This window comes from Martes martes, assembly GCF_963455335.1.
Source record: "Martes martes genome assembly, chromosome: 5".
In the NCBI taxonomy this organism is placed as follows: domain Eukaryota; kingdom Metazoa; phylum Chordata; class Mammalia; order Carnivora; family Mustelidae; genus Martes; species Martes martes.
Window position 1 is genome coordinate 94,039,199 of NC_137892.1, and position 23,514 is coordinate 94,062,712.

At 36.3% G+C, this 23,514-nt stretch overlaps 1 protein-coding gene across 1 annotated transcript in view; it reads left to right on the forward strand.

The window, feature by feature from the left end:
* The window catches only part of CDKL3 (cyclin dependent kinase like 3), a gene marked incomplete at its 3' end in the record, with an annotated part of 75,059 nt that overhangs the window by 34,083 nt on the left and 17,462 nt on the right, over positions 1–23,514 (forward strand). Inside the window, exons 6-12 of the mRNA XM_080804747.1 lie at positions 6,829–6,941; positions 8,832–8,971; positions 14,822–14,910; positions 18,110–18,263; positions 18,369–18,697; positions 19,954–20,047; positions 22,574–22,736. Of these exons, the coding sequence (XP_080660873.1) occupies positions 6,829–6,941; positions 8,832–8,971; positions 14,822–14,910; positions 18,110–18,263; positions 18,369–18,697; positions 19,954–20,047; positions 22,574–22,736 (1,082 nt within the window). The remainder of the gene's footprint in view (positions 1–6,828; positions 6,942–8,831; positions 8,972–14,821; positions 14,911–18,109; positions 18,264–18,368; positions 18,698–19,953; positions 20,048–22,573; positions 22,737–23,514) is intronic.

The following is a 23,514-nucleotide window of genomic DNA, read 5'->3' on the forward strand; positions in this document are numbered from 1 at the left end:
TGGGACTCCAGGATCATGACCTGAGCTGAAGGCAGTCGCTTAACCAACTGAGCCACCCAGGCACCCCGAATTCATATATTTTAAATACATATATTTTAATTGAAGTATTATTGACATGTAATATTAAAATAGTTTCAGGTATAAAACATAGCGATTTAACAGTTATATACATTATGACATGTTCACCACAGTAAGTATATTACAATATTATTGACTTTGTTCCTTATGCTGTGCTTTTCATTTCTGTGAATTATTTATTTCATAACAGGGAGTTTTTACCTCTTTTTTTTTAAGTTTGTGCCTTTTAATCCCCTTCACCCATTTCACCCATCTCCCTACCCCTTTGACGACTGCCAGTTTGTTCTTTATGGTTCTCAGTTTTTAATTAAATTAAATTAATTAATTAAACTAATCTCTACACCCACCATGGGGCCTGAACTCTCAACTCTGAGATCAAGAATGCTCTTCCAACTGAGCCAGCCAGGTGCTCTTACTAATTTGTTCTTTATATTTAGGACTCTCTTTCTCTCTGTGTTATTGTTTTCTAGATGCCACAGTGTGTGTAATTCTTTTTATTTGTTGCTGGACTCTGTTAGTATTTTGTTGAGAAATTTTTTGTCCAGGGTGTCCTGGGTGGCTCAGTGGGTTAAAGCCTCTGCCTTCGGCTCAGGTCATGATCTCAGGGTCCTGGGATGGAGCCCCGCATCAGGCTCTCTGCTCAGCACCGAGCCTGCTTCCCTTCCTCTTTCTCTCTGCCTGCCTCTCTGCCTACTTGTGATCTCTGTCAAATAAATAAAATCTTAAAAAAAATTTTTTTTTGTCCATATTCATGAGAGATATTGGTAAGAGATGTTGGTCTGTAGTTTTCTATTGATTTTTTTTACAATGCTTATTTAAATTCCAGTTAGTTAATATATAGTATAAAATTAGTTTCAGGTGTACAGTATGGTGATTCAACACTTCCATACAATACCCTGTGCTTATCACAAGTGTGTTCCTTAATACCCATCACCTCTTAAGCCATCCCTGTTCCTACCTCCCTTCTGGTAAATACCGGTTTGTTCTGTATAGTGTTTCTTCCTCTTCTGTTTTTTGAAAGAGTTTGTAAAGAATTGGTATTAATTTTTCTTTAAATATTTGATGGAATCAGCAGTAAAGCCATCTGGACCTGGGGTTTCCTTTATATGTAGTGTTCTGATTAGGAATTCTAGTTTTTCACTCGTCACAGGTTTATTTAGATTCTCTATTTTTCTTGAGCCAGTTTTAATAGTTTGTGTTTTTCTAGGAAACTGTCCATTTAACCTAAGTTATCTGATTTGTTGGTGTACATTATCCATTTTATTCCTTTATAATCCTTTAGATTTCTGTAAGGTTGGTAGTAATATTACTTTTTTCATTTCTGATTCTTATAATTTAAGTCTTCTCTCTTTTTTTCTTAGTCATTCTGGTTAAATGTCAACTTTGTTGATCTTTACGGCCAGCTTTAGTTTCAGTGATTTTTTTTTTTAAGATTTTATTTATTTATTTGACAGAGAGAGATACAGCAAGAGAGAGAACACAAGCAGGGGGAGTGGGAGAGGGAAAAGCAGGCCTCCCGTAGAGCAGGGGGTCCCATGCGGGGCTCAATCCCAGGACCGTGGGATCATAACCTAAGCCAAAGGCAAACGCTTAATGACTGAGCCACCCAGGTACCCTAATTTTTCTCTTTTTTAAAAAAATTCTTTATTTCATTAATTTTCACTCTAATCTTTATTATTTCCTTCCTTTCACATGCTGTAGTTTTAGTTTGCTTTTCTTTGTCCACTGTCTTAAGATGGAATGATAGGTTATAGATTTAATATTTTTTTCTTTCTAAGTCTTCTTTCTTTCTTTCTTTCTTTCTTTTTTTTTTTTTTTTTGAAGATTTTATTTATTTGAGAGAGAGAGCCCAAGTGCATGGGGCAAGTGGAGGGGGCAAAGGGAGAGCAAGAAGCAGATTCCCTGCTGAGTGCTGAGCCCAGTGTGGGGCTCAGTCCCAGGACTCTGAGATCATGACCTGAGCTGAAGTCAGACACTTAACCAACTGAGTCACCCAGGTGCTCTGAAGTCTTCTTTCTTAATACGGGCCATCTGTATGTCTTCTTTGGGAAAGCGTCTATTTAGGTCATCTGCCCATTTTTAATTGGATTATTTGTATTTTTGGCATTGAGTTGTGTAAGTTCTTTATATATTTTGGATATCAATCCACAGCATCTCCTTTTTAAACAGAAATAAAAGTGTACTACATATAGTACAGAATCTTCCTTTTTTTTCTCTTTTATTTTTTTTTTAATTAGTAGACTTTACTTTCTGAGAGCATTTTTAGGTTTACAGAGAAATTGAGCAGAAAGTAAAGTTCCCCAATACCTACCCCCTCCTTTTTACCCCCTCCACAACTCAGTTTTCCTGTTGTTAACACCTTACATTAGTTTGGCACTTTTTAAAAGATTGATAAACCCCTGGGGTGCCTCTCTGGCTCAGTCAGTGGAGCATGCAACTCTTGATATTGGGGTTGTGAGTTTGAGCCCCATATTGGGTGTAGAGATTACTTAAAAAAATAAATCTTTAGGGGCGCCTGGGTGGCTCAGTGGGTTAAAGCCTCTGCCTTCGGCTCAGGTCATGATCCCAGGGTCCTGGGATCGAGCCCCGCATTGGGCTCTCTGTTCAGCAGAGAGCCTGCTTCCCTTCCTCTCTCTGCCTGCCTCTCTGCCTACTTGTGATCTCTGTCTGTCAAATAAATAAATAATCTTAAAAAAAAATCTTTAAAAAAGATTGATAAAACAGTATATATGTATTATTGTTAATTATAATCCATAGTTAATGTAATCCATAGTTTACATTAAAGTTCACTCTTTGTGTTGAATTCCTATGGATTTTGACAACTGCATAAGGTCATTTATCCACTATTACAGTATTATACAGAATATTTCCACGCCCCTAAAAATCCTCTGTGTTCTATCTTTTCATCCTTTCCTCATCCTCCCTGAATTTCTGGCAACCACTGATCTTTTTACTGTGTCTATACTCTTGTTTTTTCCAGAATGTCATGTGTTTGGGGTCATATGTTATACCGCATTTTCAGACTGGCTTCTTTCACCTAGCAATGTGTATTTAAGTTTCCTTCATGTTTTGGTTTTGTTTTGCTTTATGTCTCAATAGGTCATTTTTTAATCACTAAATAGTACTCCATTGTATGTATATTTGACAATTTGTTTATCCTTTTATCTAATGAAGGGCATTTTGCAGTTATGAATAAAGCTGCTGGAAACATTCATGTGCAGGTTTTTCGGTGGATGTAAGTTCTTCATATAACTTCATATAACTCATCTGGCTAAATATCGATTAGTGCAATATTTTTTTTAAGATTATTTATTTATTTGAGAGAGAAAGAGACAGATAGACAGTGGGGGGTGGGGAGCAAAGGGGCAGAGGGAGAGGAACGAACAGACAAGCAGACTCTACACTGAGTGCAGATCCTGACTAAGGGCTCGATCTCAGGATCCTGACATCCTGACTCATGGATGACAGTTGCTCCAGTATCACTTTTTGAAAAGACATTCTGTTCTCTACTGAATTTTCTTTTCTTCTTTTTCAAAGTTTAGTTGACTATATTTTGTGAGTCTATTTCTGGACTCTATATTCTGTTCTCTTGATCTGTTTGTTTATTTTTTCAATAATACCATGCTGTTTTGATTACTGTAGCTTTATAATATGTCTTGAAGTCAGGTAGTATCTTTCCTCTGACTTTGTTCTTCAACATTGTGTTGGCTATTCTGGGTCTATTGCTTTTCCATGTTGTTTAAAAACCAGAATTCAGCTGAGTAAAATTTAAAGATCTTAATACCTTTATTCAACGATTTGTGAATGAGATAGCATTCCATCTAGCAGACAGAAAGACACACCGAGGGGCTATACAAAATGGAAAGACTTATATAGGTAGAATGGGGCAGAACAAGGCAGTTACTAGTAAAGAGTAGATTGTTTGTGGTAAGGTCACCTTCCTTTAGGGGATAGCAGGGTTCTGTCAGGCAGGTTACCTCACTAGTGCTGACCATGTAAATCCAGATTGACTGGTTTAAGAGTCCACTTCTGGGAGAAGTTGAAATCAATTAAGTATTTTTAAGAAGATTTTGTTTATTCATTTATTTATTTTAGAGAGAGAAGGAGCATGAGCCAGGGGAGGGGCAGAGAGAGAAGGAGAGAGAGAATTTATTTTCTTTTAAAGACTTATTTATTTGAGAAAGAGAGAGCACATGAGCCCGAGGTGAAGCAGAGAATCTCAAGCAGACTCTGCTAAGCCAAGAGCCGGAAGCTGGGCTCCATCCCAGAACCCTGAGATCATGACCTGAGCCCAATTCAAGAGTTGGATGCTTAACCACCTGAGCCACCCAGGCGCCCTGAGAGAGGATTCCAAGGAGACTCTGCAGTGAGCACAAAGCCCGACATGGGTCTCAATTTCATGACCCAAAGATCATGACCGAAGCCGAAATCAGGAGTTGGAGCCTTAATGGACTGAGCCACCCAGGGGCCCCTAATCTTAGTTTGGTGAGGTGGGCTTTAGCACAAGTGACTCCATTTGGGGACAGTTGTCTCTTTTTTAACAATATAAACTTTAGAATCAATTTGTTGATATCCAAATTGGATTTTGACTGGCATTGCATTGAATTTATAGATCAGTTTGGAAGAGCTGATGTTTTGACAATATTGAGTCTTCCTATTTGTGAACACACACAATCTCTCCATTTATGTACATGTTCTTGGATTTCTTCAATGAATTTTGCTTTTTTCGCTTGAGAGTTCATCTTGGAGATCAATTTATATTAGCATATACCTCCTTCTTTTTGATAGCTGAATAATACTTCATTGTGTGGTTGTATAAAATATTACATAGCAGTTTTCATATTGAAGGATGTTTAGGTTGTTTCCAATTTTTTTCTACCCCAAACAATGCTTCTGGAATTCTCATATCATTTATCTTTGTGCACATGGGTGAGTAGATCTTTGGTTAAATTCCTAGGAATAAAGTTGTTTGGTCAAAAGTAGATACATTTTTTTTAAAAGATTTTATTTATTTATTTGACAGATCACAAGTAGACAGAGAGGTAGGCAGAGGGAAATGGGGAAGCAGGCTCTCTGTGGAGCAGAGAGCCTGATTCGGGGCTCAATCTCAGGACCCTGAGATCATGACCTGAGCTGAAGACAGAGGCTTTATCCCATTGAGCCACCCAGGTGCCCCAAGTAGGTACATTTTTAATTTTGGTCGCTTTTGTCAATTTTCCCTTCGAAGAAGTCGTATGGTTTACATTCCCAGAATGGTACACATTTTCCATGGCTTCACCAGTATAGCAGTTATTGAATCTTACAATTTTTATCAGTAGGGTCAGTGAAGGATACAGCTCACTGTAGTATTTATATTTCTTCTGAATGTGGGATTTGGCTCCTTTTTATCTATTTAAAATTCCTAGTCAGCGGTGGGTGCCTGAATGGCTTAGTCAGTTGAGCATCTGACTCTTGGTTTTGGCTAATGTTGTGATCTCAGGTATCGGGATTGAACTCCATGTTCGGTTCCCCACTCAGCGCAGAGTCTGCTTGAGATTCTCATTCTCTCTTTCCCTACATACCTCACTCCCCTCCCTAAAATAAATAAATAAATCTGAAAAGAAAAAAAAAAGGTCCTAGTGGGTGCCTGGGTGACTCAATCAGTGGGGCATTTAACTCTTGATCTCAGGGTTGTTAAGTTCAAGCTCTATGTTGGATGTAGAGATTACTTAAAGAAAATAAAATCTTTAGAAGTCTAGTGATATAAGTTACCTTTAAAAAACTGATTATGTGTCAAAAAGTTAGATTTATGGGTGACTCATAATACAAGATAAATAAATGTGGGTACCTGGCTGACAAAGTTGGTAGAGCATGTGACTCTTGATTTCAAGGTTATGAGTTTAAGCCCCAAATTAGGCATGGAGTCTACTTTAAGTAAATTAATTAATTTAAAAAAGATAAAAAAGTGTAAATGGTAAAGTATTTAAGATTTTTAAATTTTACTTTTTAAATACAAGATGGTTTTGGTATTCGACTACTCTAATTCATAAACCATTTATCATAATGTCCTTATATAAGTATCTGGAACAATTTTAGAATTATAGTTACTTTTCATCTGAACTACTACATGGCTTCTCATGTGATTTAAATATAAGATATTTAATATATTAATAAAATGTGGTAATGTTTAATATATATCCTAAAGTTGGCATATGATATTAAGATGAAAATTTATTAATGATACTGCCTAATCATTATTTTTTTCTTTGGCTGGAACATTATTTAAAAAAATTTTAGAAGAGGGGCACCTGGTTGGCTCAGTGGGTTAATAAGCCTCTGCCTTCGGCACAGGTCATGATCCTAGGGTCCTGGGATCAAGCCCTACATTGGGCTCTCTGCTCAGCAGAGAGTCTACTTACCCTCTTTCTCTCTGCCTGCCTCTCTGCCTACTTGTGATCTCTGTCTGTCAAATAAATAAATAAAATCTTTAAAATAAATAAGAAAATCTTTAAAAAAATTTTTTTTTGGAGAGCTATTTTAGGGGCACCTGGGTTACTCAGTTGGTTGGGCATCTGCGTTTGGTTCAGGTCTTGATCCCAAAGTCCTGGGATCAAGCTAATGTTGGGCTCCCTGCTCAGCGAGGAATCTGCTTCTCCCTCTGCCCTTCACCACACTCATGCTCTCGCTCAAATAAATAAATAAATAAAATAATAAAAAAGAGACATTTTATGTATTTTTCCATAAAAAATGATTTATTCTTGTTTGTTTCAGACCTGTAGATATCTGGGCTTTGGGTTGTATGATCATTGAAATGGCCACTGGAAACCCCTATCTTCCTAGCAGCTCTGATTTGGATTTACTTCATAAAATTGTTTTAAAAGTAGGTGGGTACTACTGAAATACACTGTTAAATGCTTAAAGTAAATATTGCTTTATCAATTCTGCTTGATTTTCAAATTCAGTTTTTTCTTTATATGAATGGGGAAGCTAATTTTTGATAGATGGCAGCAGGTGTATGCCTTGGGCTGATAAGGAAGGTAGAAAATTCTTCTCTGTTTTTGTAAATAGCATTTTCTTTGCCAGATTGCAAATAGCTGAGTCATTTGCTAGTGGTTGATAGGAAGAAAAATGGTACAGTAGAAACCTACTTCAATTTGTCTGAAAGTTGTTTTAAAATTTTGACTTGTAGGGGTGCCTGGGTGGTTCAATTTTTTCAACATCTGCCTTCTGCTGAGGTCATGATCTCAGGGTCCTGGGATCAAGCTTGGCACGGGACTCCCTGCTTAGTGGGGAACCTGCTTCTCCCTCTCCCTCTGCCGTTCCCCCTGCTGTGGTCTCTCTCTATCAAATAAATAAATAAAATCCTAAAAAAATTTTTTTGGCATCTATATATATTTGCATCTCTCCAAGAGGACTTTTAAATAATAGAGTTGATTTAGGTATCTTTTTTAAGCACTTAGAGATAGAAAGTTACTTATCGAGAGAATTTTTTTTAAACCACTGTAGATATCCAGGTAATTAAATAACTTATTCAAAAATACATTTGATGAGCACTTTTACTTTTTTAATGATCTGCTTTGAATGAATACCTAAACATCTTGATGGTTAGTTGGCCTTGCTCATGGAGTTTCAGTGATTTTTTTTTAAATGTATTTCTCTTTTTTATCATGTTATATTAGTCACCATACAGTACATCATTAGTTTTTGATGTAGTGTTCCATGATTCATTGTTTGCGTGCCATGCAATCTGTGCCTTCCTTAATACCCATCACCAAGCCAACCCATTCCCCCATCTCCCTCCCCTCTAAAACCCTCAGTTTGTTTCTTGGAGTCCATAGTCTGTCATGGTTCGTCTCCCCCTCTGATTTCCCCTCCTTCATGATCCTTCATGTAGTTACAGGATCATGAGGAAGGTACTGGAGCAACTATAAAAATCATGAAGTCTGGATAAATATTAACAACAGATACAGTTTAGAGTCTTAAAGCATCACCCTTTTTTGGTCACCTTTAATGTTCTGGTTTTGAGAGTAATGTTAGAAGATGTTAGAGATGATGGGATTAATTCTGTCATTTTACATATAAAGAAACTGAAGCATAGAAAGGAAAGATATTTGCCCAAGGCCACAGAAATAGTTATAATGAAACTGGCGCTGGAACTTAGCTCTCTCCACTCCTGTTTACAGTTCTTTTCATTCTACTGCTACTCTATAGCCTTGTTTCTTTGCAATATTTCTGTTTCTAAATAATTTAGATATTTAGCTGTTTTGAGTAAGGCTTTGCTGATAAACATTTGTTAGACTATTTAGATACCCATATGGAAATATGTAAAGGTTTGCTTTTCCTGATAGCATTATATATTATGTCTTATATTTTAGGAAATGAAAATGAACCTGGTGGTTTTAAATTTTCTACTGCCTACATGCTATCAACAGATTACTGGGGAAACTTCCAATTTTTGTGCTATATTCAGATAGTTTCTTGTTCAACCTTAAAAAATTAAAAGAACATAATTGTTCTTCTTTTTTTAGTAATTTAATGCAGACCACACAACAATTTGTTTATTTTATTATTTTTTAAGGATTTTATTTATTTGTTTGACAGAGAGAGACACAGTGAAAGAGGGAACACAAGCAGGGCGGGGTGGGAGAGGAAGATGCAGCCCGGAAGGCAGATGCTTAATGACTAAGCCCACACAGGCACCCCACCATTTGTTTATTTCGATTGTAGATTAATTTCTCTGTTTTCTTATATTCGTATTTTTTTTCTCTTTTCAGGCAACTTGACACCTCACTTACAGAATATCTTTTCCAAGAGTCCCATTTTTGCTGGGCTGGTCCTTCCTCAAGTTCAACACCCCAAAAATGCAAGAAAAAAATACCCAAAGTTAAATGGATTGTTGGCAGATGTAGTTCATGTATGTTAAGAATTAAGGACTTACCTCTGGGAAATTTGCATAAATTATAATACAGTTTTAAGATATTACTTTAATGAAATTCTGAAAGGATTCATAATGTTATCTGTTAGAAGTTACTATATTCCTGTCTTTACATCTTTAGTTCAGAAAATATAAATTAATAGACTGTTAGAACTGAAAACTTCCTAGGATAATCCTGTCCATTATTTTTAGTTTATCCCAACTTTTAACGATAATTAGGGGTAAACTGGAAAAATTCAAAGGACTTACCGTGCTTATCACCACCTTTTAATAGCCAGTCTATCCAAGTTAGGGCTCTGTTCCTTGTACACTGGTATCCTGAGATATCTACCGGGCATTAACAACTGCAGTTTTAGTGTTGTTTGAAAGTATACTAATGCCAAAATTCACTTGGGGTTTGGAGAAAACAAAAGCATTATACTATAACATTTTCTAATTATTTTAAAATGTAAATTTTTTTTAAAACTAGGTAACAAGTTTACCAATATATTTAGAGCAAAATTCAAAAAGTAACAGAATTTACTGTGGAAAGTAAATCTGCTTCTATTTATTTTCTCTATCTAGTTAATTTCCTTTCCCAGGGTCAACTGAGGTATCTTATTTCTGATGTAAAGCCCTTTTAAAAAATGTAGTTACCTAAATTTCAAAGCAAGTATGGTGTAGTGTTTATAAGACGGGGCTCTGGAATCACATAGACTAAAACTCAGCTCTGTCACTAATTAGCTCTGTAACCTTGGGAAGTCACTTAATCTTTGTGCCCCAGTTTAAAACTGGGCTATAAAATAACGTTAATGGTCTTTATTTTTCTGGGGCTGGAAGATTAAATGAGGTAATGGTTAAAATGTTCTGAGCACAGGGCCTTGAATAAGTTGTCAACAAATGTTAATTTTAATTGTTGCTGTTGTTATTTATATAAACTTACTAAACATATGATATATAGCATCAAAAGAGTATTTTTAAAGGAATTCTTTTTTTTTTTTTTAAGATTTTATTTATTTGATAGAGAGAGAGAGAGAGAGAACACAAGTAGGCAGAGAGGCAGGCGGAGACAGAGGGGGAAGCAGGCTCCCTACTGAGCAGAAAGCCCGATGCGGGGCTTGATCCCAGGACCCCGAGATCATGACCTGAGCCAAAGGCAGAGGCTCAACCCACTGAGCCACCCAGGTGCCCCTTTAAAGGAATTCTTAACAGAAAAAATTATTTCACTGGTATCTGGAGAAAACTAGAGTTTATTAAGAATCAGGTTCATGGGCGCCTGGGTGGCTCAGTGGGTTAAAGCCTCTGCCTTCGGCTCAGGTCATGATCCCGGGATCCTGGGATCGAGTCCCGCATCGGGCTCTCTGCTCAGCAGGGAGCCTGCTTCATCCTCTCTCTCTCTCTCTGCCTGCCTCTCTGCCTACTTGTGATCTCTGTCTGTCAAATAAATAAATAAAATCTTTAAAAAAAAAAAAAAAGAATCAGGTTCATTGGAGCGCCTGGGTGGCTCAGTCAGTTGAGTGTCCCAACTCTTGATTTGTCTCAGGTCATGATCTCAGGGTTGTGAGATTGAGCCCCATGGTGGGATCCACACTCAGCAAGGAGTCTGCTTAAGATTCTTTCTCTCAGGGGGCACCTGGATGGTTCAGTCAGTTTAAGGATCTGCCTTTGACTTGGGTCATGATCTCAGGGTTCTGGGATCGAGTCCCTCATTGGGCTCTCTGCTCAGTGGGGAGTCTACTTCTCCGTCTTACACTCCCTCTGTGCTCTCTCGCTCTCTTTCTCAAATGAATAAATAAATAAATAGATTCTTAAAAAAAAAAGAGAGAGAGATTCTCTCAAGATGCTTGGGTAGCTCAGTTGGTTAAGTCTCTGACTCTTGATTTTTGTTCAGATCATGCTCTCATGGTCATGAGATTGAGCCCCACGTTAGGCTCTGTGCTCAGTGCAGAGTCTGCTTAAGGTTCTCTTTTCCCCTCCCACGCATGCTCACTCTCTTTCTAAAATAAATAAATAAATCTTTAAAAAAAGAATCAGAGGTGCTGGGGTGGCTGAGTTGGTTGATCATCTGACTCTTGCTTTTGGTTCAGGTCATGATCTTGGGGTGGGCTCCCACTCAGAATGTAGTCTGCTTGTCCCTCTCCTTCCCCCACTCTTGTTCTCTCTCTCTTTCTTTCTCTCAAAGAAATAAATAAAATTTCTTTAAAAAAATAAAAGAATTAGATTTGTTTGCTACATTTTCCTTTGAATTTATTTTTTATGTCATGGGTTTAATTATACAAGGACTACATAATGATTATAGAAAAAGTAGAGAATACATGATAAACAAAAAGAAGAAGTTAAGATTTTCCCAACTCCCACAATCTGGGAAAAATTAGTGACATTTTGATTTATATACTTCTAGACTTTTGCCAACCAAATATGTGCATAGAAACTTATGCTTTTAAAAGATGACATACTTCACATAGTTTTGTGACCCATTTGTTATGTAACCCTGACAGTAAATATGGAACCACATCATATTTTTCAATGGTTACATAGTATTTCATTATAAGATTGTTCTATAGTTTAACTGATCTTACAATTTTTTTTTTAAGATTTTATTTATTTATTTGACAGACAGAGATCACAAGCAGGCAGAGAGAGAGGAGGAAGCAGGCTTGCCGCCAAGCAGAGAGCCCGATGTGGGGCTCGATCCTAGGACCCTGGGATCATGACCTGAGCCCAAGGCAGAGGCTTTAACCCACTGAGCCACCCAGGCGCCCCCTGATCTTACAATTTTGAATATTTGTTTTCAGGTTTTCTCCGTCTTGGTAGATATGATTTTGTGAACATCTTTTAAGAAGTCTTTTTGAACTTGCTTTATTATTTGTTTAGGATAAATTCCTAGAATTGTGATTAGTGGGCCACAGGGTTTATACTTTTTCAGAATTTTTGATATATTTTGCTATTTTTCCCTCCAGAAAGGTTTCACTGATTTATACTCAAGTACTCTCAAGTAGCACTGGATATAAATTCCCACTCTCAATCTAGCAATGGATATTATAGTTTTTAAAATATTTGCCAATTTTTTTTTTTTTAGTAATCTCTATACCGTATGTGGAACTCAAACTCATGGCCCCAAGATCAAGAGGTACCATGTTCTACCAACTGAACCAACCAGGCACCCCAAAATATTTGCCAATTTAGTAAGCTTAAAATACCATCTTTTTTTTTTTAGTTGCACTTATATCACCACAGGAAAGGTTGAACATTTTACTAATACTAATTGACCATTTGTATTTCTTGTTTTAAGAATCATTAAACTATTTGTCAATTGGACTTACCTTTTCCCATATAGATTTGTAAAATAATAGGCATATTAATCTTTTGTCATATATGTTGTATATTTTCTTCAACTTGAGTAATCCAGTGACTTGGAGTGCCACATTTGTCATAGGCAAAATGCTTATATGTGCTTGGGTTTGTTTCCATTTCATTGATTTCTTTTTTTATTCTAGTATAAATACCAGTTTGATTGATTATTGTGACTTTAAAATCCATCTTAATATCTGGGGCAGAGCTTATATCATTTTCTAGGCTTAAATTTTCTAAACTTTATCGTGATATAATTATGTATAGTAAACTAAACATACTTAAAATGCATAATTTGATGAGTTTTGATAGATTTTTATACCTATAAAACCATCACCACAATCAAGATATCTATCATTTCCATCAAACTCTAAAATGTCCTCTTATCCTTTTTCAATCCTCTTATCCCTCCATTTCTGTTCCCAGACAACCTCTGAGTTGCTTTCTATCTAGTTTACATTTTCTAGGATATATATATGGAATTACATAGTATATACTCTTTGATTCAGCATTAAGGTTTAGAGATTCATTCATGTTTTTGTGGGTATCAGTAGCTGATTCCTTTTTATTACTGATTAGGACTCCATTATAAGGATATACAACAATTTTTGGTCTATTCCCCTGTTTTGGGTTGTTTCCTATTTTTGGCTGTTGCAAGCAAAATTAATAGGAACGTTCACGTACAAGTCTTTGTAGATGTATATTTTTATTCTTCTGAGTAAATACCTAAGAGTGGAATGGTGGGTTTAAAGTATGTGTATGTTTAATTTTTAAAGAAACTGCCTGTTAGAGAAACTGCCAGTCTGTTTCTCAAAGTATAGTATCTTATATTTTCCAAACTAAGGCATGTATTTAAATTTTCTAATTATATTATTCAAAGAAGAACTAATTTGTCTGCCTCTAATAGGCTATGACTTGGGCAGAATTTTTAACATTTTAAAAAAGATTTTATTTATTTATTTTTCCGAGAAAGAGAGACACCATGAGTGTGTGGGGGGGGGAAGGGGCAGAGGGAGAAGCAGGCTCCCCACTGAGCAGGGAGCCCAGTTTGGGACTCAATCCCAGGACCCTGGGATCATGACCTGACCTGAAAGCAGACTCTTAACCAACTGAGACACCCAGGTGCTCCAATATGTACTTACTAAGTTTTATTGATGGATTATTATCATATTCTAAAATAAGCACATATTGTTAGCTAGTTGCAGTTTTAAGGGTCTGCGTATTCTCCCATCATAAAATAGATAATGAACTCAATTTTGCTTTGTGAGTCAATATATTTTTATTGTGATAAAAAAAACACATAACATGAAATCTACCCTCTTACCAAATTTTAAAATGTGTAGAACAGTACTGTCAGCTCTATTCATATTGTTGTATAGCAGATCTTTACAACTTTTTTCATGAATCAATTTAAACATAAAAATTTTGAAATAAACAAAAATGTAACATTATATTCAATAACCTTGAATTTTCTGGATTCTAATTTTACTCTTCTGTTTGTTAGATCTAGACAAATTACTTGATTTCTCTGGGGCTCAGTCTCCTTATCTGTACAATGAGGATAATAATAATAATACCTACCTGTAGGGTTGTTGTTGGCATCACTGCTCAGTGGGGAGCCTGCTTCCTCCTCTCTCTCTGCCTGCCTCTCTGCCTGCTTGTGATCTCTGTCAAATAAATAAATAAAATCTTAAAAAAAAAAAAAAAGAACTCTTCCTTCCATCATCTGTTTTTGTTTTGTGGGGCTTTTGTTTGTTTGTTTGTTTCTCTAATTCAGTTGAATGTTCCCAAGATAGGGAAACAAAAAAAGAGCTGTTCTCATAGTGGATTATTGAAAGATTTGGGGGCTTAAATGTTTGTGAAGTTCTATTACGCCTGGGTGGCTCAGTTCTTTAAGCGGCTGGCTACCATTGGCTCAGGTCATGATCCCAGGGTCCTGGAATTGAGTCCTGCATCTGGCTCCTGGCTCAGCAGAAAGCCTGCTGCTCCCTCTCACTTTGCCTGCTGCTCTCTCTGCTTGTGTTCTTTCTCTCTCTCTCTTGCAAATGAATAAATAAAATCTTTTAGAAAAAGAAAAAGAAAAAGCAATGAATTAGGATTCAGACAATATGAGTTAATAATATAGTAAATCACTATTCTTCTAGTTCAGTAAAATGGAAATAATAATCCATGAACTTTCCACCTTACAGTGCTGGTAAGAGAATCAAAATGAACTAATTAATTTCTGCTAATTCCAGCAGAAACAGACTGACTTCTGTTTTGGCCAAAATCCTAGGACATATAATCTATATTAATGCTTTGCAAGTACAAATTTCTTAGGGAAGTAAATGGTCAGAACTCATTGTCAGAAATTTCTAAGCTCTAAATCCGTCTTTTCAAGAATGGTTTTAGTTCCAGGTAATTATTTACTTCTACATATGTCAAATAAATTTAATTTTTACCTTAGAGAGCTCTGTTAAGACCTTACTTAATGTTGGAATCTTTTTTTTCATTTTCTAGGCTTGTTTACAGATTGATCCTGCTGAAAGGACATCATCTACTGATCTTTTGCATCATGAGTATTTTACTAGAGATGGATTTATTGAAAAGTAAGCATGTTGAGTGAGTGTGGACTTCTTAGTGTTTTATGTTAGGGAATTTTACTAGCATGAGAATTGCAACATAGGTTAATGTTACACAATTAATTCAATTTAACAAATTCAATTTAACAAAGACTTAGTTCCTTTATTAACAAGGTCTATGGTAGACGTACAGGTGTCATGAAGAAAATTCTACCCATAAAAATAATTGTAGTTAACTTTCATTACAGTTATGATGTCCTAGGCAGTGTGCTAAGCTCTTTATACATATTTTCAATGGTAATCATAGGCCTACAGATAGTAAATAAACAATCAGTACTTTTTAGCTTTATTCCCATTTGTACCTTTGACTCAGAATAGTCTGGTTTTTCCTCTTCTGGTAGCATCTCTGACCTATATGTTATAATTGGCATTTATTTCCCAAGTGATTTTTTTCCTCTGCTTTATTTACTTTCTGTTATAGTGTTTGTTGTCATATTCTCCCTACCAAAGTGGAAGTTCCCTGGAGAGGGAACATGCCTTTAGCCCTTCTGTATAATGACAATGTAGATTTATAAGTCAGCTGTATGGGCGCCTGGGTGGCTCAGTGGGTTAAAGCCTTTGCCCTCAGCTCAGGTCATGATTCCAGGGTCGTGGGATTGAGCCCCACATCGGGCTCTCTGCTTAGCAGGGAGCCTGCTTCCCCCTCTCTCTGTCTGCCTCTCTGCCTACTTGTGATCTCTCTGTCAAATAAATAAATAAAATCTTTAAAAAAAATAAGTCAGCTTTATTTCTTTTTTTTTTAAATTTTTTATTTAAATTCAACTTAGTTAACACATAGTGTATTATTAGTTTCAGGGGTAGAGTTTAGTGATTCATCAGTTGCGTATAACACCCAGGGCCCATTCCATCCCATGCCCTCCTTAATGCCCATTACCCAGTTACCCCATCCCTCCACTTCCCCTCTAGCAACCCTCAGTTTGTTTCCTATAGTTAGGAGTCTCTTATAGTTTGCCGCCTCCTCTGTTTTCATTTTATTTTATATTATTTTTTTCTTCCCTTCCCCTATGTTCTTCTGTTTTGTTTCTTAAATTCCACATATGAGTGAAATCATAAAGTATTTGTCTTTCTCTGACTGACTTATTTCACTTAGCATAATACCCTCTTGTTCCATCCATGTCATTGCAAATGGCAAGATTTCATTCTTTTCGATGACTGAGTAATAGTCCATAGTGTATATATACCACAACCTCTTTATCTACTCATTTGTCGATGGACATCTAGGCTTTTTCCATATTTTGGCTATAATCAGCAGTATTTCTAAAACAAACAAACAAACAGCAACCAAAACCTCAGCATTTTCTATTTGGGCTTTGAAAGAAACAGAAATTCTTTTTCTTTAATTACAGAGTCATTCAGTCATTCTGTGGATGTGAGGTCAGAAAAGATGAATGTCACTTTAAAATGTGATGGACTTGGGGTGCCTGGGTGGCTCAGTGGGTTAAAGCCTCTGCCTTCGGCTCCAGTCATGATCCCAGGGTCCTGGGATTGAGCCCCACATCGGGCTTTCTGCTCAGCAGGGAGCCTGCTCCCTCCTCTTTCTCTGCCTGCCTCTCTGCCTACTTGTGATCTCTATCTGTCAAATAAATAAATAAAATCATTAAAAAAATTTTTTTTAAAATGTGATGGACTTAAGGTTAGGCATGTTAAAGTCCAGGAACAGCCATTGAAGACAGACTGAGCTAGAAAAAGGTGAAAAAAAATACTTTAGAGTACTTAGAACTTTAAGCATTTTAAGAATTTTAATATAGGGGTGCCTGGGTGACTCAGTCATTAAGCGTCTGCCTTCAGCTCAGGTCATGATCCCAGGGTCCTGGGATTGAGCCCTGCATCAGGCTCCCAGCTCAGTGGAAAGCCTGCTTCTCCCTCTCCCACTCCCCCTGCTTGTGTTCCCTCTCTAGCTGTGTCTCTCTCTATCAAATAAATAAATAAATAAAATCTTTAAAAAAAAAAGAATTTTAATATAGAACAAAACAAGAATTTTGATATAAAACCAAAAAAAATGAGAAGAAGATATATTCAAAATACCATTGATGAAGAGAGTGCCCATTACTGAATTTAAAAGTTGCTTATATCAGTTCTACATAGACCACATTGATTTCTCTTGGGTACTTAGATGCTAAGATTTTAGTGTGATGGGTGAAAATTCTTGAATTCCAATGATGGAATTTGGAATTCGGAAAATGTTTGGGGAAGTCCCTTTCCTTTGATAAGAGGCCTCTCCCTTTCACAGAACCTTCTGCAATACAAGGGCGTTTTGACAGAAGTATGACATGTTCTTATTCAGCTAAATGAATCACACTGGTTGTTTTCTTCATCTCTTCACACTACACTTTTCTAGACATGTGTCTTGCAGAGCTTTGGCAAGATTGGGCTAAACTGGGGAAGAATTCACTCATGGAATGATATTTTAAAATCTCCACAAACTAAGGGATACCTGGCTGTCTCAGTCAGTATAGCATATGACTCTTGATCTTGGGGTGGTGAGTTCGAGCCCCATACTCGGTGTACAGCTTAATGAAAATAAAATAAAATTAAATTAAATTAAATTTCCCCAAACTGATGATTATAGTTGCTTCAGGGAGGGGAACTGTGTAACTCAGGGCAGGGTAAGAAGGAGATTTTTCAATATAGCCTTCTGAATTTTGAGCCATATGAATGGATTTTCTAATAAAAAATAAGTAACTTAAAAATTCAAACCACAACCAAAATGATCTCCCTCCAATATTAATATATTCTGTTAAATTTTTGTACTAAAAATATTTCTCTAGAATAAGGATTTCAGAAACCAGTTAGTTCATCTTTTAAGTACTGTTACTTTAAAGAACCACAAAAAGGATTAAATGGCCTGAGTTTTCCTTGAAAGAATAATTTATCAAAATGAAAAATACTTTTATTGAGTAAAGTTTACATCACAAGAGGAATCTAATTCATATAAACTTACTTTGTAAAATTTTATGTAGTAAATTCCCATGAAAAAAATTTTGGAAGATATATCTCTACCAGGAAGCAATTTGTATTAAATATTATACCATCTCTTGGCATTCATTACTGATAGCTTATTTATGCTATAGATATGTACATTAATTGATTATATGGTCCATTAAAGATAAAATACTTTATCTACATAAATAAAAAGATTATTGGTTGATATTGCTTGTTTTGTCAGATTCATACCAGAACTGAGAGCTAAATTACTACAAGAAGCAAAAGTCAATTCATTCATAAAGCTAAAAGAGAATTCTAAAGAAAGTGACCTTATGAAAGATGAAAGAAAAACAATATATACTAATTCACTGCTTAGTACTCCAGTTTTGGGAAAGGTAAAAGCTGTTTTCTTTTTAGCCGGTATAACTGTATCATAGTTAGCACTCTAATGATAAAAATAACTATTCTTCTGACTCAGATGTTGGATGTATCTGTTCCAGGAAATAGAAAAAGAGAAAAAGCCCAGGGAGATCAAAGTCAGAGTTATTAAAGTCAAAGGAGGAAATGGAGATATCTTAGAACGAAACAAGACAGAGTGTGAAGGTGGACATTGTCAACAGGATGCTGTTGAAAATGCTCATGCTATGTCTCAAAATACAAAACCTGTAATCAGTGAACCACTAAACGCTGTCAATCCCAGCACTAATTCTAATGGCATGCAAGATGATCCACACGCTGGAGGTAGTATGATGATGCCACCCATCAATCTAATGAGCAATAATTTGTTGGCTTCAAATCCCAATTCAAATCTTTCCCATCCCAATTCAAGGTGAGTTTAACAGAAAAGAAAGAGAAGGAAATGGATCTAAGTAACAAAATACTCCTATATAATGGTATTTCAAAGACTGAAGTTCATGGTGTCTGTATATAAATGGAATTTGAAGATACATTGAAATTATAATCATACAGTGGGCCATTACTGTTTGTTAAGAATACTATAGAAGAAATTAATTTTTCTTGCTTATATAGATATTTAATTTTTCACCAGTGCCTTTTGGAAAAACCTCATTTAAGAAAGAAAAGACTCTCAGAATAATTTCCTCCCATCTGAAGAGGAAAAAGGTGATGTGATCTAGGGTCTGGTATTGACGTGCCTTAGTATAACATAGTATAACATTGTTTGTGTCATAGCAAATTTTCTAAATGGAGAAAGACTAGTTGGAAATAATCTTTTATAGCCAGTTAGCTTATGAAGTCAAATATTTTGGGAATAAAACAACATAATGGGCCAGTTATAGATTTAGCTACTGATACAGATTGGAAGACTGGTACCATGAGTCTGCTTAAGCAAGGGCAGTGTGTTGTTTAGCAAGGGTCTATCTAGCAAGGCATCAGGGCCAGTCCTAAATTTCGGGAAACTACTATGAATCTACGTGAGGAAGGAGACTACCTTCAGTATCCCAAACCAATACTAGCAGACTGGTTTAGACTGTAAGTGTGAAGCTGAGGGGTCCGCAGAGGTGGTCAAGTGGACATTTCTGTGTCAATCCAAAGGTACAGTAGACTACAGACTGCAAGAGCCCATTCATTTTTGAGATGATCCCAACACCATGGTTGCAGTAGCCATAATTGTAACCAGAATGGGACAGCAAACTCAGAAATTCAGAAACCCGGTAGTTAGGAGAGCCAGATTTATGGGCACCCAGCTGGCTCAGTCTGTAGAGCACATGACTCTTGATCTCAGGGTTGTGAGTTCAAGCCCTGTGTTGGATGTAGAGCCTACTTAAAGAAAAACAAAAGAGGGGGAGAGAGAGCGCTCCAGATTTAAAGTAGATATAAGTGACTAAGTAGGCCAGCTAGAGTAATCCCACAATATGGTTTCTACTGCTGATGTTATCCACAAGCAAGTTGTTCTCTGCTCTGTTTTCACCTACTTAGAGGAGTTGGCACTTACACACTCACAATTGCATTTTGGCCACTCACTATTCACACTTCAGACTACCACAATATAACTTCATTATTGAAGTTAAAACAGAAGTATTTCTGGGGAGTTCTAATAACTTTGGATTCATTTTTAAATAATAGGTTGACTGAACGAGCAAAAAAGAGACGTACTTCTTCACAATCTATTGGACAGTTTATGCCTAACAGCAAACAAGAGGATACAGGTCCCACTCAAGTAAGGCAAGAAGTTAGTCATTAAAACATGGCTTCTTTTTTTTTTTTTTTTTTGGTTAAGATTTTTATTTATTTATTTGAAACAGAGAGAGAGTATACAAAGCAGCGGAAGTGGCAGAGGGAGAGGAAGAAGCAGGTCCCCGCTGAGCAGGGAACCTGATGTGAGGCTCTATCCCACAGATGCTTAACTGAATGAGCCACCCAGGAGCCCCTAAAACATGCCCTCTTTCAACGTTATCCTTGACTCACCTCCCCACCAAATCCTTTTTTTCTATCTTTGGGGCTCTAGCTTGGGTGGCTCAGTTGGTTTAGCATCCAGCTCCGGATTTCAGCTAAGGTCATGATCTCAGGGTCATAAGATCGAGCCCCACAGTGGGCTCTGCACTGAGTGTAGTCTCCTTGATGTTCTCTCTCTCTCTCTCTCTCTCTCTCCTTCTGTACTTCCCCACCCGCTCAAATACACACTCTCTCTAAAATAAAATTTAAAAAATAATTTTTAAAAATGTGCTTTTAGCTTTTTTTTTAAAAGATTTTATTTATTTATTTGACAGACAGAGATCACAAGTAGGCAGAGAGGGAGGCAGAGAGAGAGGAGGAAGCAGGCTCTCTGCCCAGCAGAGCAGAGAGCCCAATGTGGGGCTCGATCCCAGGACCCTGAGATCATGACCTGAACCGAAGGCAGAGGCTTTAACCCACTGAGCCACCCAGGCGCCCCTAGCTTTTTTTTTCTGGGGTGAAAACAGGTCATCGTTTCCTTAGTGCTTTCACAATTTTGGTTAATTTCTTAAAATTTGATTTCTGTATTTTATGTGTGACTTGCACAAAAAAAGTTGAGATTTTCACCCTTAAAAGTTACAAGACTTGGGGCACCTGTTGGCTCAGTCAGAACAACATACAACTCTTGATCTCAAGGTCATGAGTTTGAGCCCCACATTGGTTGTAGAGATTACTTAAAAAAAAAAAAAGAGAGAGGGGCACCTGGATGGCTCAGTGGGTTAAAGCCTCTGCCTTCGCCTCGGGTCATGATCCCGGGGTTCTGGGATCAAGCCCCACATCGGGCTCTCTGCTTGGTAGGGAGCCTCCCCCACACACTGCATGCCTCTCTGCCTACATGTGATCTCTCTCTCTCTGTCAAATAAATAAAAAATCTTAAAAAAAAATTAAAAATTAAAAAAAAAGAGAAGAAAAAAGAAAAGAATCTTTAAAAAAAAAAAGTTACAAGACTTTTTGGTCTTTCACTCCCCCAAAAATGTTTTTAACATTTTATAGATTAAAGGCAATTACCAAATAGATACATCAGACTTTTCAGTAGAAAAATGTAATCGGTGTTGTTCATTCCCTCATTTTTTACATAGGGAAGTAGCTGATTGAAAATTGAAGCATAATGTTATTTATAATAATAAAAAATTGAGAGTAACACAAATCTATCTAAGAGCAAGTGACCCAGTAAGCATATTAACATATAGCCACACAGTGGGATACTACACATTGCATTGTGGTAGAGTGTTCATTAACTTTGGAGAGTTTTTATCAACTGTTACCAAATGAGCAAAAATAGGTAAAGAAAATAGGTTTACCTATTTTTTAAAAATAAAATACAAAGTTTATTTACTTAAAATTTTTTAAATTTAAAAAAGTTTTAAATATTTTAAATTTAATAATTTAAAATTTAAATTTTTTAAATATTAAAAAATAAAAACAAAAAGGTTTTCTAGAATCCTGGGTTCTCCCCGTGTCCAGAGTACATCATTTTGTAAATAGAAAAATAAATTAATAAAATGAGCTAAAGTAATTTGTCCAAAGTCAGGGTACAATGAAGAGGATTATAAATTAAAAGTTAAGATGGTAGTTCTCCTGATCAACACTATTATTCTTAGAATATCCAGCCTATTTTTAAAAGTTTGCTTCATGAAACTTTTATTGGAATTTGATGTTTCTGTGTTTAAATGGTATTCTACTTTTTTTTTTTTTTTTAGATTTTATTTGTTTATTTTCGAGAGAAAGAGATGGAGCACACAAGTGGGCAGTGGGGCAGAGGGAGAGGGAGAAACAGACTCCCAGCTGATCAGGGAGCCCTATGTAGGGCTTGATCCCAGGGCCTCTGGGATCATAACCTGAGTTGAAGGCAGCTGCTTAACCCAGTGTGCCACCCAAGCACCCTGGTATTCTACTTATTAATTATTAAAATAACTTCGCAAATATAGACATTTTATGCCTATCTTACTTATTACCTTCCAAATGAATGGCAGTTTTAGGCTTATCATTCAAAAAACAGTTATATTGGGCACCTGGATGGCTCAGTGGGTTAAAGCCTTTGCCTTCGGCTCAGGTCATGATCCCAGGGTCCTGGGATCTCTCGATCCCACATCGGGCTCTCTGCTCAGCGGGGAGCCTGCCTCCTCCTCTCTCTCTGCCTTCCTCTCTGCCTACTTGTGATCTCTGTCAAATAAATAAGTAAAACCTTAAAAAAAAAACACAACAGTTATACATCTTTCTTTCAAATTAACTCGTTTATTTGCTTGTCTAGAACCAAATGGAGAAGAGTGTATTTAATGAACGAACAGGTCCAAATGACCAAATGGCAAATGGAAACAAAAGAAAGCTGAATTTTTCCAGATCTGACAGGAAGGAATTCCATTTCCCAGAACTACCTTTCACGGTACAGCCCAAGGAGGTGAAAGGAATGGAAGGTACATATTTGTCGCCCAGCTTTAAAAATTTTCAGATGGTATCTTTTATAAGAAGACCTTTTTTTGTAAGATAACTTACATTTATGATGTGATTTAGATAAAAGATAGTAAATTGCTGTGAAAAATATCAGCTGGGGAGAAATTTTTCTCTCATAGTCAAATAAGAGGTAAGACTTGAAGGAGAGAATTTTTAAAGAAGAATTGAGAAAACTTTAAAAAGCACATTTTTCCTTGGCTCAATGAAACTTCAGGACAGTATTTGAGGAAAGTGGTTTTGGTTTGGTCTACGACCTAGAGTAAATCAATTTCCTTTGTTTCCCCACGAATTTTGCCCAGATAATAGTAGGAATGTATGTGCTTCAGGCATTCAAAGATTTAGTAAATTAAGATTTATAACATGTACTGAGCTCTTAAAATGAAACATTTTTTTTTTTTTTGCACAATAAATGTTTTGTTTCTTTGAAGAACAGTGACACCTTGTGAAAAGTATCTGTAATAGCAAGAAAATAGCACTTGCACAGTTCAAAAGGAATTACCTGATCCACTTAACAGTTAAGGGCAGAATTTTTAAAAAATAAATGTCTTCTTTTAATACCTGGTATGCTATTTGTAAAGTTATAAAACAGATCATTTATGATTGGCATATTTTACTATTACAACTGAAGATTTATTCAGTTCCTTTATAATAAACTGAGAAATTGACTTTAGTAGATATCAGAATTTCTATTTGAAACTCTTAGAAAGGAAAGTAAAATTTAAAGGTAGGAATAACAAGTTG